Genomic DNA, 14,729 nt, shown 5'->3' with positions numbered 1-14,729 from the left:
TAGCTGAAAATGGTTGGACCAACATGGAGAAGTTTCTCACATGGCCTAACAAATGTTTTGGAGAATCATTTGCTTCGACAAACGACTCGTGAACATTGTCTTACTCCAAGCAATGGAGAAAATGGCTTCATTAATCGTGGGTCATTAGATTGGAGCTAACCTTCCAAAATGCAAAGTCGCTGCTACTTACAAAGAAAACCCTTCGCCCTTTCTGCCTAAATACTCAGGAATGCACCACATAGAACACAATAAGAACAATCTACTGGCAAAAGCTATTGAAAAAGAGAAAGTGGCAACCCCATCATTGATGAAAATTTCCTTGGTGCTAATTATTGGCTTTAGTTCAATGACACACATTGATTGTTACAAAGTTGGGTTTGCGAAAAGAAACCAAGACATGGAATGCATTGTGGGGCACACTATTGTCATGACACCAAGGTTTTGCCTTCAGAACGAACTTGTGTCATACCTAAAATTCAGATGCACATAATAATGCAAATAAAACAACAGAATGCTAACAATATAGCAAGATAACAAAACAAAAAGAGACTGTTGCCATTGTAATGAAAATGAATTTGCCTAAACAAACTTCTCTTAAAAGTTTAAAAAGGCCTTTTTCTCAACTAGCCAACAATAAACCATCATAATATCACACAAGCTTTCATAGTCCCCTAACATGTACTTAGGGAAAACATGTTTCGAAGACACTCTTTGCCCCATTCCTGTAATCTGGTTCTGTAAATGAAAGCCCCATACCTGCATATCCCCTGTTTACTCTGTTTAAGCATCAAATATAATATCCATTGCAATGAAAACATTTGAGGAAGGAAAACAACTTTGCCACACAAAAAGGGTTTCAAACAACTGCATACTGTCAATTATATATTAGGCTTGCAGTCACACAACAATAAAACCATACATTCACTCTCAGAAAAATGGTGCATTTTTTCTCTGTAAAGTAACAAAAATAAGTTTCTTATCCACCTTTGTATCTAGAAAGAAAATAATACCAAGTTCTTATATTCATAGCTTAAGTCTGTGAGTTTGCTTAGACGTATAAAGTAACTAGCAAATGCACTTCTCGTGCTAATATTTCTGTAAGATGACTCCAATTTAATCCCATGAACAGCTTATTTTTAGATCAAATGCTTTTTAGCAAAGAAAAGCCCCCATTTCTGTTCTCCACACGAGGTCCTTGCCAATTTTGCTTTCCATCCATCAACAATAGAGGTATAGTCTTCCTGCAAAGCATTTGTCAAAGCATAAGATGCAACCTTGTCTTGAATCCTTCAAATCTACATGACTATTAGCAATACTTAAAGGTTCAATATTTTTTGCAATGCTGCCTGTCACCAGGGCAAAGTAAAATGCTTCTCATCTGAATTACCAAGCAAGACAGGCGACCCTACCTCTGAGAAATCATGGACAAAGGCATCTTTGTCTTTCTCAACCGAATAGAGCTCTTTCTGTAGCACTTCAATGAACTGCAGATCCAATGAGCCATTAAATATCTGATTTATTTCTTAAGCAAACCTTTGTTAAAATTATGCCAAATTGATAAACTAGACTAATATAGAATTGAATCTCATAATAAGGTCATCAAGTTGTCCAACATACCTGATTTGTGCGATCCTCAGCCACAACATCACAGAATCCAGAATCTTTTATTATCTGGTTGATAAATAGGAAAAAGTAAGAATATAACGGCAAAATCAATTGTTCATATATCTAGACAATCTTGTAAAAAAGGAATCCGTGCCACATATGGAAGAACAAAAAATTATAGCAATTAAAATGTAATAAACAAATAATAAAAATTAAAATCCAAGTTCATGGGGAACGCATCTAACAGAAACTAGCAGACTACATTCTGTAAGGAGCAGGCCAAGAAACAATAAGCTATAACCTAAACAACTAGGTTGAACCGACATTATCTTCCTCTGAATGAGAGATTACAAAGGTTGCCCTGATTCAACTCTCATCATGGATCTCCAAAGGTTGTCAAAGCAGCATGACAAAAACCTTATATATGAATTGGCTACAATGGAGTGAATGCCTTATTGGCCTTGACTTTTGTCTTCAAAATATATGTCACATATTACTTACCAGTTACCCTTTTTACTTAACCCAATACTTGCACTAAGGACCCTTTACAAATTTGCAATATAATTAAACATGCTCATGCAATCTTCATGAGTAAGAAACGCTTGGTTGGTTGTGTGCGACAGATGAACAATGACATTTGAGCATTACTTTTCAATGTGTGGTATATATAGATGTCTTAAAATATATCTGCTAGGAAACATTTCCAGTGCTATCAGATGCAATTAAATTTGTCATTCAATGGATGGCATTATGTTTTGTTTTTAAGATAGCATCATCAAAAATAGTTATCTATAAGCGTAAGAATATGTGGTTACCTTGAACAAGGTGGGACATGGAATAGAATAATAACTGAGTCTTGGGCATCAACTTATTTAGGGTCAATTAAAATGATCATGACAGATGACTATTATTGGACTATATCTCGTTACTCCACATTATCATTTTGGCATTGATCTGTTCCCAATATCACAGTGCTCTATTTCTCTATAGATAAATATCATGTTGTCCCCACTGTAGAACCGTACCATAGTACTCTACCTATGCTTTGGTACCATTCTGCCCCTAACTAGAATGTCATTTTAGACTAACAGATTTCTGATCCAACATTATGCACGCGAATTGCAGATAAAACAAAGCTTCAGTGTCATACCTGGCCATATGCTTCTACATCATGCAGATCATAGCCACGTTGTTTAATATACTCCTGAAATTCTGTAGAAGCTGTTCCACGTGCTTTGCAGTAATCACTAATGAGCAACCTGCCTCCTGGCTTCAGCCATTTGTAGAACTTCCTAAATAAAGCAGGCTTATCCTGAAAGATACATTCAACATGTTTTACGTACCCCTTCAAGCAAAGATAAATTTGATTCGGGAAATTTATCAAGAATTTTGCTCAACCAATCGAAAGGAAACAGAAAACTTTTCTCCTACAAATGGATCTGCAGGATATTAAATTTTCAATGCAGATATGGGAGGATGAAATACCTGGATATGAAGTATAGTGTCCCGGCTGTAAATAACATCAAATGTACACTCTGGATATTCTTTCTTTGTGCAGTCTGCAACCTCAAATTCAACAGCATATTGATGACCGATAGCCCTCTCTAGAGCAATCGAAATCATATTTATCGAAAGGTCAACAGCAACAATCTCTACATCAAATTTCTCAGCCATGTAAAAGTCGCCTCCTCCAATTCCACAACCAACATCAAGGACTCTTTGGCCAGCCTTCAGCTCCAATTTGTCAACAAATTCCTTTGTAGTTTCTGCAGAGGAACCACAGACGAGCCTTCATGTGATTGTCTTTGAGATCCAAAAGAGTTGAACAATTACACTCACAGCAGATTGTTAAACATCACATTTGAAAGGAAACTACAAATATTACAGAAAAGATTTGTACCTATTCCTCCAGTGCTAACAAAGCCTTCCCCAAATATACGCTCATACCGTAAAATGCCATTACGAGTATATTGGACATTATCCAAGAATTGCTGGAAACCCTTGTCATCTTTTGAGCAAACTTTCTGCCAAAGCCAACAAATCTGCAAGAGAGGTGCACAAGATTCCACTCACTTTTCTGATTAATAGGCAGCACTTTAAGTAAGACTAATAAATGGCATGCAGTCAGTCAATCACCTGGTTTTGATTCTTCTTGTTCCGAACATAAGCTCCAACACATTTGCAGCGCACAAGGGACAACTCTGAAAGGGTTCCCGACTCATCCTTTGCGAGGCACTCTTTGAAAGTCTGTTTCCATGGTCTTGTCAGAGAGCCATCATATACATAAATCATGCAAAGTAAATGTTCTTAACATGTAAAAACAGGTTAACACAAGAATTGAGAAAAATAATACCCTAAGGTAGAAGCTTGGTTCTCGATAATGTGTTGGATTTTCTTTGCGCTTGTGATCTCCAGACTGATGAAAGCAGGATTCTCTAAAAAAGATATACCCGCCCATTTTCACCCACTGTACCATCTTCTTTGCCAGTTCTTTCACCTTTAGATTGCAACCGCAACAAAAGAAGATTTAAGTTTTAACTCATAACTATAAGAGATCTATGGCATTAAAGGAAAATGTTAAAAACTGTTCTCTATAAACCAAGGGAGGGCAATGTACATATTAAAATGTCTGCTGACTTTATTGATCCTTCACAACTGCATATTTATTATTAAACACTCAAGTCTTGGTAGAACTTGCCTAGTCAGAAGATGAGTAAGACAAAGCAAGTCTAGATGATTAGACCCATGAAACAAGCTACTGAATAATCAAAGACTTGAAAATACAGATCTAAATTTCTATGTGATTTTGTTAAATTTTAGATGATTTTCATTGATTTTTTACAGATAAAATTTGCCAAGCTAGCAAGTCCAGTTGACTAGACCCATGATACTAGCCACACCATAAAAAAGGGCCTAAAACAAAACTTTGGAGGTGGTAAATTGCCCTTCCCTCATTTAACCATTTGAGTTCCTAAATTGAAGTCTCTAAACGAGAAAAACTAGGGTTTGTACCCTGGACAACTCATTTTTACCTATGCTACCCCAAATTTCTGGGGCGAGGATGGTAGGGGACAGCAAGACGTGTTTCAGGTACAAGGATACTTTTTGGCCATTTTTTGGGATGGCAGGGGACAGGTATTAATGAAATAAGGAAATTTCAAATATTCATATGATAACATCGATATAGCATTCTTCATAGACATTATAGAACCTTTGTGAGCATGGGTAATTGAATAGGAATTATGATCTTTATATATACATGAGCATGAATTAATGAAGATACTATATACTCAAGTGAGGGATTTAGTATTAAAGTTTTCCTAAAGCCTTCAAGACCGCATGTTTTGTTGTCAAACTCATTAACAAAGAGGAATGATTAAGTAAAAAGATAACTGATTATGTTCTAGTTTGACCTTAGATGGGATTGTTCTATGAGTTGTTTGTGCAAATAAATCTTTGCATCATGAAAATGGCATTTCCTGCCAACTATCGTATTCAACAATCTAATGACTATTGCATGCCAATTATGTCTATGGCAATCCTTGTATACTAAACAAATTCTCCAAAGTATGAAACAAGCTACTCCTTGATTGTGAAGATGTAGAGGTTATTGTGTAGATTTTGTGATTATGAGTTCATCATTGGTCTATTACTTGGCTAGACTTATAGTTTGATGAGGGTTTTGGGGCAATGCCCCCAACAAGGTTGAGGGCAGTGCCTTGGGCGTGTGTTTTGTTATATAGGATGGGGTTGAGGGGTGGAGCCCCTGCCACCAAGACCAAAACCACATAGACCTTGATGAAAAACACCATTTTCATATTTTTTTATAACTCCTAAAGGACATGTCATAAACAAAACAAGCATTGAAAGGTTGCTAAGTTTATTTTAAAACATGACTAAATTGTCCTTAAGTTGTTAGTGGATGGCTAGCTGTTCTTAGGCCAAATAGAGGACATCCGGATGTCCCCTAGCCATCCTAGGGACGGCTAGCCATTCCCTAACGTACCCTACAATTTTTTTCAAGTCCCTGAGATGTTACCAAAATTCAGCACGGAATAGGGATGAGGAGGGGATGTTTCTTAGGTGATTTTGATTTGTTTTAACATATTTAATTTGCCAATCTTTTTGGCTGAACCCAAAAAAGACCTGCCAATTCCAAGCCATATTGAGTCTCGAGACCATAATATCAAACATAAACTGGCAATTTTAGTTGTTAAGTGACTTGATTCTCCAGCCCTGAGATTCGTAGAAGAACAGACGACATAGCTGGCATATCTCCTTAAGACACAACTTGAGTTTCCAGGTTTCTAAATCTAGCTAATTCCAACTCAATAAAAAGATTAGCATGACAATCAGGTATTTGTTATAGAACAAACATGCACAAGATAAAGGAGGCATGGGCATGTCAATAATGTCCTGTCTTATTTCTTACAAGTACAAATCCAAACTCTTCAGATTCAAAAGAACTTAGAAGAATAAATAGGTCATCAGTCTATGTGAATAACTAACACATCTCCTAATGGTAGCAGTTACCTAAAAAAAAAACTAACACATCCCCTCAAATTTCCACTAGCATGGTTGAAAAATAAATATGATTTCAAAATTGGTTTCTAAGAAATTACAAAATAACCAACAAAATCTGTCATGGATATTTCATTCAGAAAGTAACAAGTAAAACTAACATTAAGTTTTCCATGCAGCAATAAAGCCACACTCAATCAAGCAACGGAGGGAAATGTTTAACAAAGGTCCTTCACTACAAAAATTTGTACCTCCTTGCACTAAAAAATGAAACACTACTACTATTTCAGCAAGAGGACGTTCATGAGGAATTTCACAAACCTACCTCCTCATCCGATAAATACATTAGCAGCCAATTTGAAAATACCATATCCTTAGAGCTTGGTTCAATTGTCAGGTCTGGAGATGTAACATCAGCACACATAAATTCTACATTCTTGAAGTGCCCATTTGTTTCTTCATTCTGCATCCAAAGAAAAAAGGAAAATAGATAAATACAAACACAGATCTAAAATCATCAAATTTATTTTTATCAAATAAATCTCCTCGAGTCTTCACGTTTGGACTCAGACTAACATAAGGACTTCTAGGTTAAACGAATTATAGCTATCTTGCTCTAAAATTCCCTAAACCAAGGAGTATGAGGAGGACGAAGTATTTGCCTTTTTAATTACACTCTCAATGAAGTCCATGGCTAGAACATGACCAGCACTCTTTGCTAATTCTGCTGTGTAGCGTCCAATGCCAGCTCCCAGCTCAACTACTGATTTACCCTCAAGAGGTGGTAGAAGAGAGAGTATCTGCAGCAGAGACAAATACAAATATGAAATTTAACAGTTAAAAATTCAGATTTTCATTACGAGCTTCTGAGAAATATTTTATTATATACCATCCCAGAATCATCGTAGTCAAGAAGTAGTAAAAGAGAGAGTATCTGAAGTAAACACATATACAAATATTATAAGTTTCAATTGATCAAATTCAAAATTTCATTACAAGCTTCTGAGATATATCTTATCAAATGCCATCCCAAAATCATTGTAGTCAGTTACACTGTACACATAAGCAATCTTTCTGCAGATTCAGAATATTTTTGCAGCCCCTTGGTACAACTCAATGTGAAGATAAATGTGTGCGTAGTCAAGTTAAATCAGTAAAATAGCACTTCTAGAAATCTAGGACCATTAAAAATGGATCCTAGCCTTGCTAGCCATTAATGTCACACCACCTTGATAATTAAGAGTAACCTGACAAACAAAGGGATGATAAATGTTTATAGATTCAATGTGTGGTCAGAATTTCAATACATATTATCTGTCAACCACTCTAACTGCCGTCTTTTTCTTGAATATCTAAAAAATTCAAAGCATGAAAAAGAAAGCAGATGTTTAGAGAAGCTAAGGACACCCTAGCTAGAAAAAAAGCAATTCTGGAAACCATTAAAATCAGGCATCTGTGATCTTCTAAAGTTGGCTTACTGAAAATTAAACACATGAGAAAGTCAGGTCATTTCCAACCATTCCTCATAAAACTTCAATATTTATTATCATCACAAGCAATTTTTAATACCAGAACCTTTCATATTAAGATACTCTAATGTTACAGTTTGGGATCATTAACCCTTGATCTAATCAGCAGACTCAACAAATCAGATGCCACTGTTTAATCTAATCAGTATACCATATCAAGCTAAGTTCCCAATATGCTGCAACCCAAGTTACAGAAAGCATTAATATGTGAGCATGTGCAATTCTGAATTGACTGGAGTATGGGTGTTCCAGATTTTGGATTTGGGGATTCAGTAGCATATATATTTTCAAATATGTACAAATAATATCAAAAAACATACATACACAAAATTGAAAACCACATTTGAGAATTGGATGCAGGACCAAATCAAGTGAAGGTGTAGTGGATTGAATCAGGAAGATCCAGTATAATAGGTTTCAATCAAAAGCCATTATCTTCAGCCTAATTAGCTAAGTCTTACCTATAATGATGGATATTCACAAGATTTATAAAGACATACCGTGAAATTCCATCCAAAACCATTATCTTCAGCCTAATCAACTATGCCTTACATATAATGATGGATATTCACAAAGTTTATAAAGACACAAATACCATGAAAAGCAGAAAGGGAGGTCAAGCTCCTTTCCTGATCAACCACCCAGTTCTTCATATCAACTTACAGCTCAACTGTAGCACAGTTTGCTCTTAGCAATTTGTACATATAAATATACACAGCTATGAACCCTCCCAAGCATGAGTTGTATAATATATAACCTACAATAGTCAACTTAACTGCAGTACTTGTTGACAAACTTACCTGTGACAAATGACAAATATTTCATACAATTTGTAGTGCCAAGACTCGAGTGATATCTATTCTTCTACTTAAATTCAAATAAAAAGATATACATACACTAGATTTTGTAATCCTGATCTATGCAATTTGTAGTGCTATGATTCAACAGTGACATCTATTCTGCTACTTAAAATGAAATAAACAGATATGAATACACGAGATTTTGTAATCCTGATCTGAAGGAGTAAAGAATACTAAAACTAAGTTGTCCGTGTCTTTCACAAAACAGCAGAAGAAAGCCTTTCTTTCCTTACTGATTAATATCCCCGGTCCGCATTAGATCGCAGAAATTTAAGCAAAAAGAGCTAAGTGTGTTCTCACCATTATGAAGATGAAGATCACATTATCAAGATGTACTCACAATTATAGTAATAAGATCATATTATCAAGATGTCAGAGCGGTTCAAAACTCAAACAACTGATCGCAAACAATAATCTTTGCATGCTAGCGAAATTCCTAAAACTATAGCAGACCCGAACAAACACACCTAACATTTGCAGATAGCTTTTATCCCAGTGTTTTGGCAACAACTAAACTGCCATTTAACTATATCTCCCTAAAGAAAAACATTAGGACTAATGTCTAACAGTCATAGCTCGGACAAAGCATAAACATTAGATCAATGAATCCATCAACACATTGAGCAAATGCACACCAGGAACCCATCAACACATTGAGCAAATGCACGGCACGAACCCATTAACACATTGAGCAAACCATGCCATCAACACATTGTTGAAGATGAATCTTGGCAGTCCAAAAGACTAACAGAAAACAATAATATCTTCAATCGAGAAAATTAATTGCAAAACTAGCTTAAAGCTATTTAAACCCCTGCCTACAATTCACATAGAGGCATCGATGTCAGTTTTATCGCTTTGACCAAACTATCATTTACCCACTTCCTATGGGTGCAAAAAGAGAAACATTTGATCAGGGAACTCATTGCCAAACAGAACAAGTGATGTAATCAACAGGTTGTAGAGAATGAACATCATACATTAATATAATGTCAGACGATGATGTTTTTGTACTAGAAAAAATTATTGACATAGCTTTAGATCCACACCTGAAATTGTAGAGGCATCAATCTCAATGTATTTACACACGACCATAACATCATATTACAGAAAAACAGAAGCATTGAGATTGATATCTGTAAGCCAATTAAATGATGACCCTGATCTAACATTCCTAAAGCTCAATAAAGTACCAGCACAAGATCCAATGAACAAAAGTCTTTCAATGAATGCCAGAAAGCCAAAAACATCAGAAACGAATCCTATTAAGCAACAATGTGCCTCAGCAATCCAAAACATGATAAATGTTAAAGACCAATCACCTCGGGCCTTTCTTCCTTGTCCAGCTTGGAAGCCTGGCTGTCAAGCATCATTGCTTCCACACTAAGCACTAAGGAATGCTCCTTCCAGTAGCTCAATTGAACAGCCCTCTCACCTGTTCAAGCATACAATCAACCCATATAATCACTACACACATCCATAATCACCAAACTAAGCCCAAACGATCAGCCAAAGAAATACAAATTTAAAACATAGCATTGACCAAATAATCACAACCTACATCCATAATCACCAAACAATCAGAAAACAAATCCAAATAAAAAATATAGAATCGTCCTAATAATCAAAAGCCACCTCCATAATCAAGAAACCGGGCACAGAGGATAAGCAAAAACAATCCAAATATGCAATATAGTCATAATATCAAACTAGCTCCAAACTACCAACCACACAAATACAAATATACAATATCGCATTGGCCCAAATAATCACAAAAAACTTCCATTATAGCCAAACTAAGCCCCTGATTCAGCTTGTAAAATTTCCCAAGATGCAATTCAGCATTGAAATCATGACAGATCTGTTGAATTAATGATACACAAAAGCCAATAAAAAGGCAAAACAATCCAAAATCAAAATGTAGATTCATCTCACCTTCAGCAGCCATGATGAATATCCCCAGGAATGAAAAAAAAATGTTAAAAACCAGAAACCACTGAAAAATGATGCTAGTAGCCTTCAATAGCTAGACGAGCACGAGAAAACGTTCTTGATCTTCGGTTGGAATTTCTTCCTTTTTGTTGCATTTGCTCTTGGTTGAATCGAAGCAATGCAGGTAGATTTATAGGGTGTGGGTTCTGTAGGAGATGGAATTTGCAGGAGTTTTATGCATGCTTATTCACTATTAAGCTTGGTAATCTGAAATCTGAATAGAAAATATCCAATATCATTGCAATCTGTTATTGCCAAGAAAATTAAATAAATAAATAAATTGAGTTGCGAACGGTCTCTGTAATTGTAGCCTTCTGTTTGCGTTCTTAAAGGAAGTTAAGGTACGTAGGTGAGGAGGTTTCCTTCTCCGTCACTTGACGGAAAGTCGTCTCAATGCACACTTCTAATGTACCGTCGCGCCCACGTGAATCTACGGTTTATCATTTTGAAAAAAAAAAATCCAATCTAGGGTTACGTGTAACGTGTAACTGATAACTCGGTTAAACAATAGTTAAATAATGATCGAATCAATTTTGATTCGTATTATTAAACACTTCATACTTGGGAAGGAGATCTTCTACATGAAAAATGGAGCTTCTCTAAGGGGATAAATAGCTTACTAGTTTCATTGGTTTTTGTATTAGGAGGAGATAGATGGTCTAAGGTTGTTGTCAATGATATGTTGTGCAAAAGGAAGAAGTCATGGATGCAACAAAACATTAAATGGTTGAAAAACTAGAACATCTATTTGAGTGCGTGTCCCATGAACATCAAGGAGTTAAAGGTATTCGTTATGGATAAGTTCTACAAAAAAATTTGGGATATTGGGTTAGGTAGAAAGAAACAGTACTATATCAACAAGTTCAACCCCACTTATGATCATCTCCAAAAAGTCTATATAGGGGCTAATATATCCTAGAGACCTAAAATTCTCATTGCTCAGCTTAGAACCAACTCTCACCAACTTCAATGTGAGATCGGGTGGTGGAAAAGACCAAAAGAGACTTGGGAAGAAAGAGTTTGCCTGTTTTGCAACACTGGGAGAGTGGAAACTGAAAAACATTTATGTTGGAGTGTGAAGAACTTAAGACAACAGGGATAAGTTTGTCGATATCTTAGTTGATAACAAATGGTATAATTTATCTAGCAAGGAACATATAGAGAAGTTGGGCACACTCATCATTGACTTGCATAGGCAGAGATCCGCTCTTCAGAATTTGGTTCAGATAGGAGAGGTTGTCCCATAGGCTATTCTTGACCTCGTGGACGTTAAAATTCATTCTTTCTTTCTTTCTATTTTTTTATTTGAGAATCTAATTCGGTGTGTCTACACCATGGCTTAGGGTAGGTTCCTATGCAGTTGCTTAGCTTATTTTAGCTACGCATTGGTTTAGGGTAGGTCCCCATGCATCTATTTACCTTATTTTGGCTAGCAATCACTGCTTAAGATTTTAAGGAACAATTTGTGGAGTTGGAGGTCCCATGAATATTATTTTTTTCCACTTATTTATAAGTAATCAATATAAAAAAAATTGCAACATGAATACTAAACTAGTATATCTATATTTAAAAAATATATGTAAAATATGTCGAGAGATATCTTATCGGTGCAGTCACGGTTAGGAGGGACCTCAATGAGATCTATTTGGACTGTGCAACAAGAGTAAACACAACGAAAGCAAGACAAAGATGATGGAGGCAATGCAGAACTGAATGAATTAGATCATGAAAACTGATTACAAATAACTGGTAACATCCGGGCTACAAGATTCGACTCACGACCTGCTACATACATGCTCAATTACAAAATCTGTCAACTCTAGACCTCTAAATCTTAGGATATGTCTTCTATATTCTCTCCGATTGATTTATGATGCTTAATTACATTGATTTATATGGTCTAGAGGGATCCGGTCGGCCCAAGAAGAATCAAACAATGAAGAACATGATGAAACGTGTAAAACTACCAGGTCGGCCTCCGCCAAAGAGATTCCTCCAGAAAATCCAAAGGAAGAAGTGCGGATCAAAGGGAAGGTCGACCACACGCCAAGGAACATTGGAATCAATTAACTGGGGCTCTGCAAGCTATGGAAATGATCTGTAAGATTCACCGATAGCAAATAGATCCAAGCGGTTCCGGGTTCTAAGCCAAAAAACTATCTTAGAATCCGGAAGCAATAACTTGTCAGAAAATGATCCAAATGTCTTGCGGCTCAGAAATAAGGAAGATAATCATGTTCACAAGCAAAATCTAGCTCCGCAAGATCCAGTGAGCAAATGCAAGAAAATGCAGAAAGAAAGGTTGAAACTGCAAGACAAGGAACAAACTAAAAAGAAATATGTTTGGTTGATGCAAGATTGCCAAGAACCAAGGATGCTCCTGCATCACTTATAATAGTAATAGAAGAGAATCATATGTAAAATAAATGTTCTTCTAAAATACTAAACACCAAGAATACAAATCCATTAAAGTCCTACATGCAAAAAGCTTTGAGTCTAGTTGGAGACAAGTGGTGAGGGTTCTATTTTATTTGGAGTAATAAAATAACACCTCCACAAAAGCTAAAACATGGCATATTTCATGCATTTACCTATCATTAGTATGTCAAATTGCTTCAAAAACGGATTTTAACTTACAGATATTTTGATGTCATTGTAGATGCCTGTGGGCATAACTCTCAGCATAATTATTTGAATAGCATTAATAATAATTCATGCAGATAAATCTTGGAAGGAAAAATTGGAACCAAATATAAAAATGGAGGCAAAGAAATTTGTGTAGCCATGTGGCATTTTTTTATAATATTCTAACCCCCACTTTTTCCCACAGCCTATCTTCAATTTTTAAGCATTGGCTACTCCACAAAACTATCTAAAAAGATTCCAAAATATCCTTATCCATATTTAAAAATTGCACGGGGATACTCTAACTGCTTATTATTTTTAAGCAGAACGTAAACAATCACATGGTGACATGGGGCTAGTTGTTACACAATGCATCCTTTAGTACTAGTCCTAATGTTAAAGGGGTTGTGAGAACACTCATAAGAAATTCCATGGTTAGTAATTTCTCAATATTTGTTGTTTGTGGAAGATAAGATTGACCTATGTTGTTTGTATGAACATTTTAATATAAGGGTATGTCTGGAATATGTAGTTAATTGTGATAAACTTCTTTATATAGGCTGGTTATTAACATAATGATATTTAGTCTTTTATTAAGATTAATATTATTAAAAGTAACATGTACAAATAAGACTAGAGGTGTATGGTTAAGTGTGTAATGTATAATCATAAGAATATGCATGAAGACTTAGCAAAAAAAAAAGAATATGTATGAAGATTAATAAAAATAATTAACTACTCGTTTAATTGTTATCATTTGACAACTAAACAAGTTAATACAATTGCCTAGAAATATATTCCCTAAAAAATTGGCTTTCATTAGCTTCATACTTACATTGTATGCCACCTCCTAAAGTTCGTGTGAATCTTATAGAATGGGTTGATTTGGTCATCTGCATCCTAGACCTCAAGAACATAACAAGCATCATCTACCACCTACAAGTTGGCTTACATTATCATTGTCACTTGCACAATTTATTGGAAAATCATTTGAGGTCAAATAAAATAACTAATAATTTTTTTTTGTTAAGTTTTCAATGCATCATAGCATTTTGAGAAGTGATTAATACCCATCAAATTCAAACTAGTCAATGAAGCTTATAGGTCTTGGTAAGCGCAATGAAATAGATTACCAAATATATTCACTAACTTTTGAGTCAGTTCACAATTTAGTGGCTTACTCTCCCTAAAAGGGAGGAACATCGACAATACAAAGAATCTTATAAAGATAAAAAATCAAAAGGCATCAACAAAACTATGATCGTCCAAAAAACACACTTAGTGCATGTGTTATTTTGAAACATATGGTACAACACAAAATACACCCAAGTGATTCGTACAACAAGTGGTGCCAAAGATTTATTTATTTTACAAGTTATGGTTGCTACATATCATACCAATGGATAGGTCAATTAATGATCCTTTGGTGTTTTATTGGTGTGTAATTTTTGAGTCTATTATTTCTATGTGTTTCATTATAATTATAATTTTGAACAAATTGAAGAAAGAATCTATGTTGTTAACATGGACAAATTTAGTAAAAAATCGGCTTCAATCATTAAAACACTACAATCAATCACCTATTCAATGGGTTCCA

General features: G+C 35.4%; 1 protein-coding gene across 1 annotated transcript; it reads right to left on the bottom strand.

Moving 5' to 3' along the window:
* Positions 1 to 854: 854 nt before the first annotated feature.
* LOC131060527 (phosphoethanolamine N-methyltransferase 3) lies at positions 855 to 10,835 on the bottom strand. Its single transcript, XM_057993773.2, has 12 exons — positions 10,451 to 10,835; positions 9,838 to 9,950; positions 6,789 to 6,926; positions 6,452 to 6,589; positions 3,959 to 4,102; positions 3,742 to 3,852; positions 3,506 to 3,647; positions 3,091 to 3,371; positions 2,756 to 2,917; positions 1,618 to 1,671; positions 1,410 to 1,484; positions 855 to 1,241 (listed from the first exon to the last, which is right to left on the bottom strand). The coding sequence occupies exons 1-12, from the start codon at positions 10,461 to 10,463 to the stop codon at positions 1,137 to 1,139; spliced, it is 1,476 nt and encodes a 491-aa protein (XP_057849756.2). The 5' UTR covers positions 10,464 to 10,835; the 3' UTR covers positions 855 to 1,136.
* Positions 10,836 to 14,729: the final 3,894 nt, after the last annotated feature.

The sequence above is a fragment of the Cryptomeria japonica genome, chromosome 2 (assembly GCF_030272615.1).
Source record: "Cryptomeria japonica chromosome 2, Sugi_1.0, whole genome shotgun sequence".
NCBI classification, from domain to species: domain Eukaryota; kingdom Viridiplantae; phylum Streptophyta; class Pinopsida; order Cupressales; family Cupressaceae; genus Cryptomeria; species Cryptomeria japonica.
Note: the sequence above shows the minus strand (reverse complement) of the source record. Positions and strands in the feature narration are given on the sequence as shown.

What these genes read in the sequence shown, in the direction of transcription:
- LOC131060527 (XM_057993773.2), bottom strand. An exon ending in TGTATTTATCGGATGAGGAG is followed by an intron (nt 4,103 to 6,451) that starts GTAGGTTTGTGA and finishes TGCAATCTAAAG; the next exon opens with GTGAAAGAACTGGCAAAGAA. An exon ending in ATGTAGAAGCATATGGCCAG is followed by an intron (nt 1,672 to 2,755) that starts GTATGACACTGA and finishes TTTATCAACCAG; the next exon opens with ATAATAAAAGATTCTGGATT.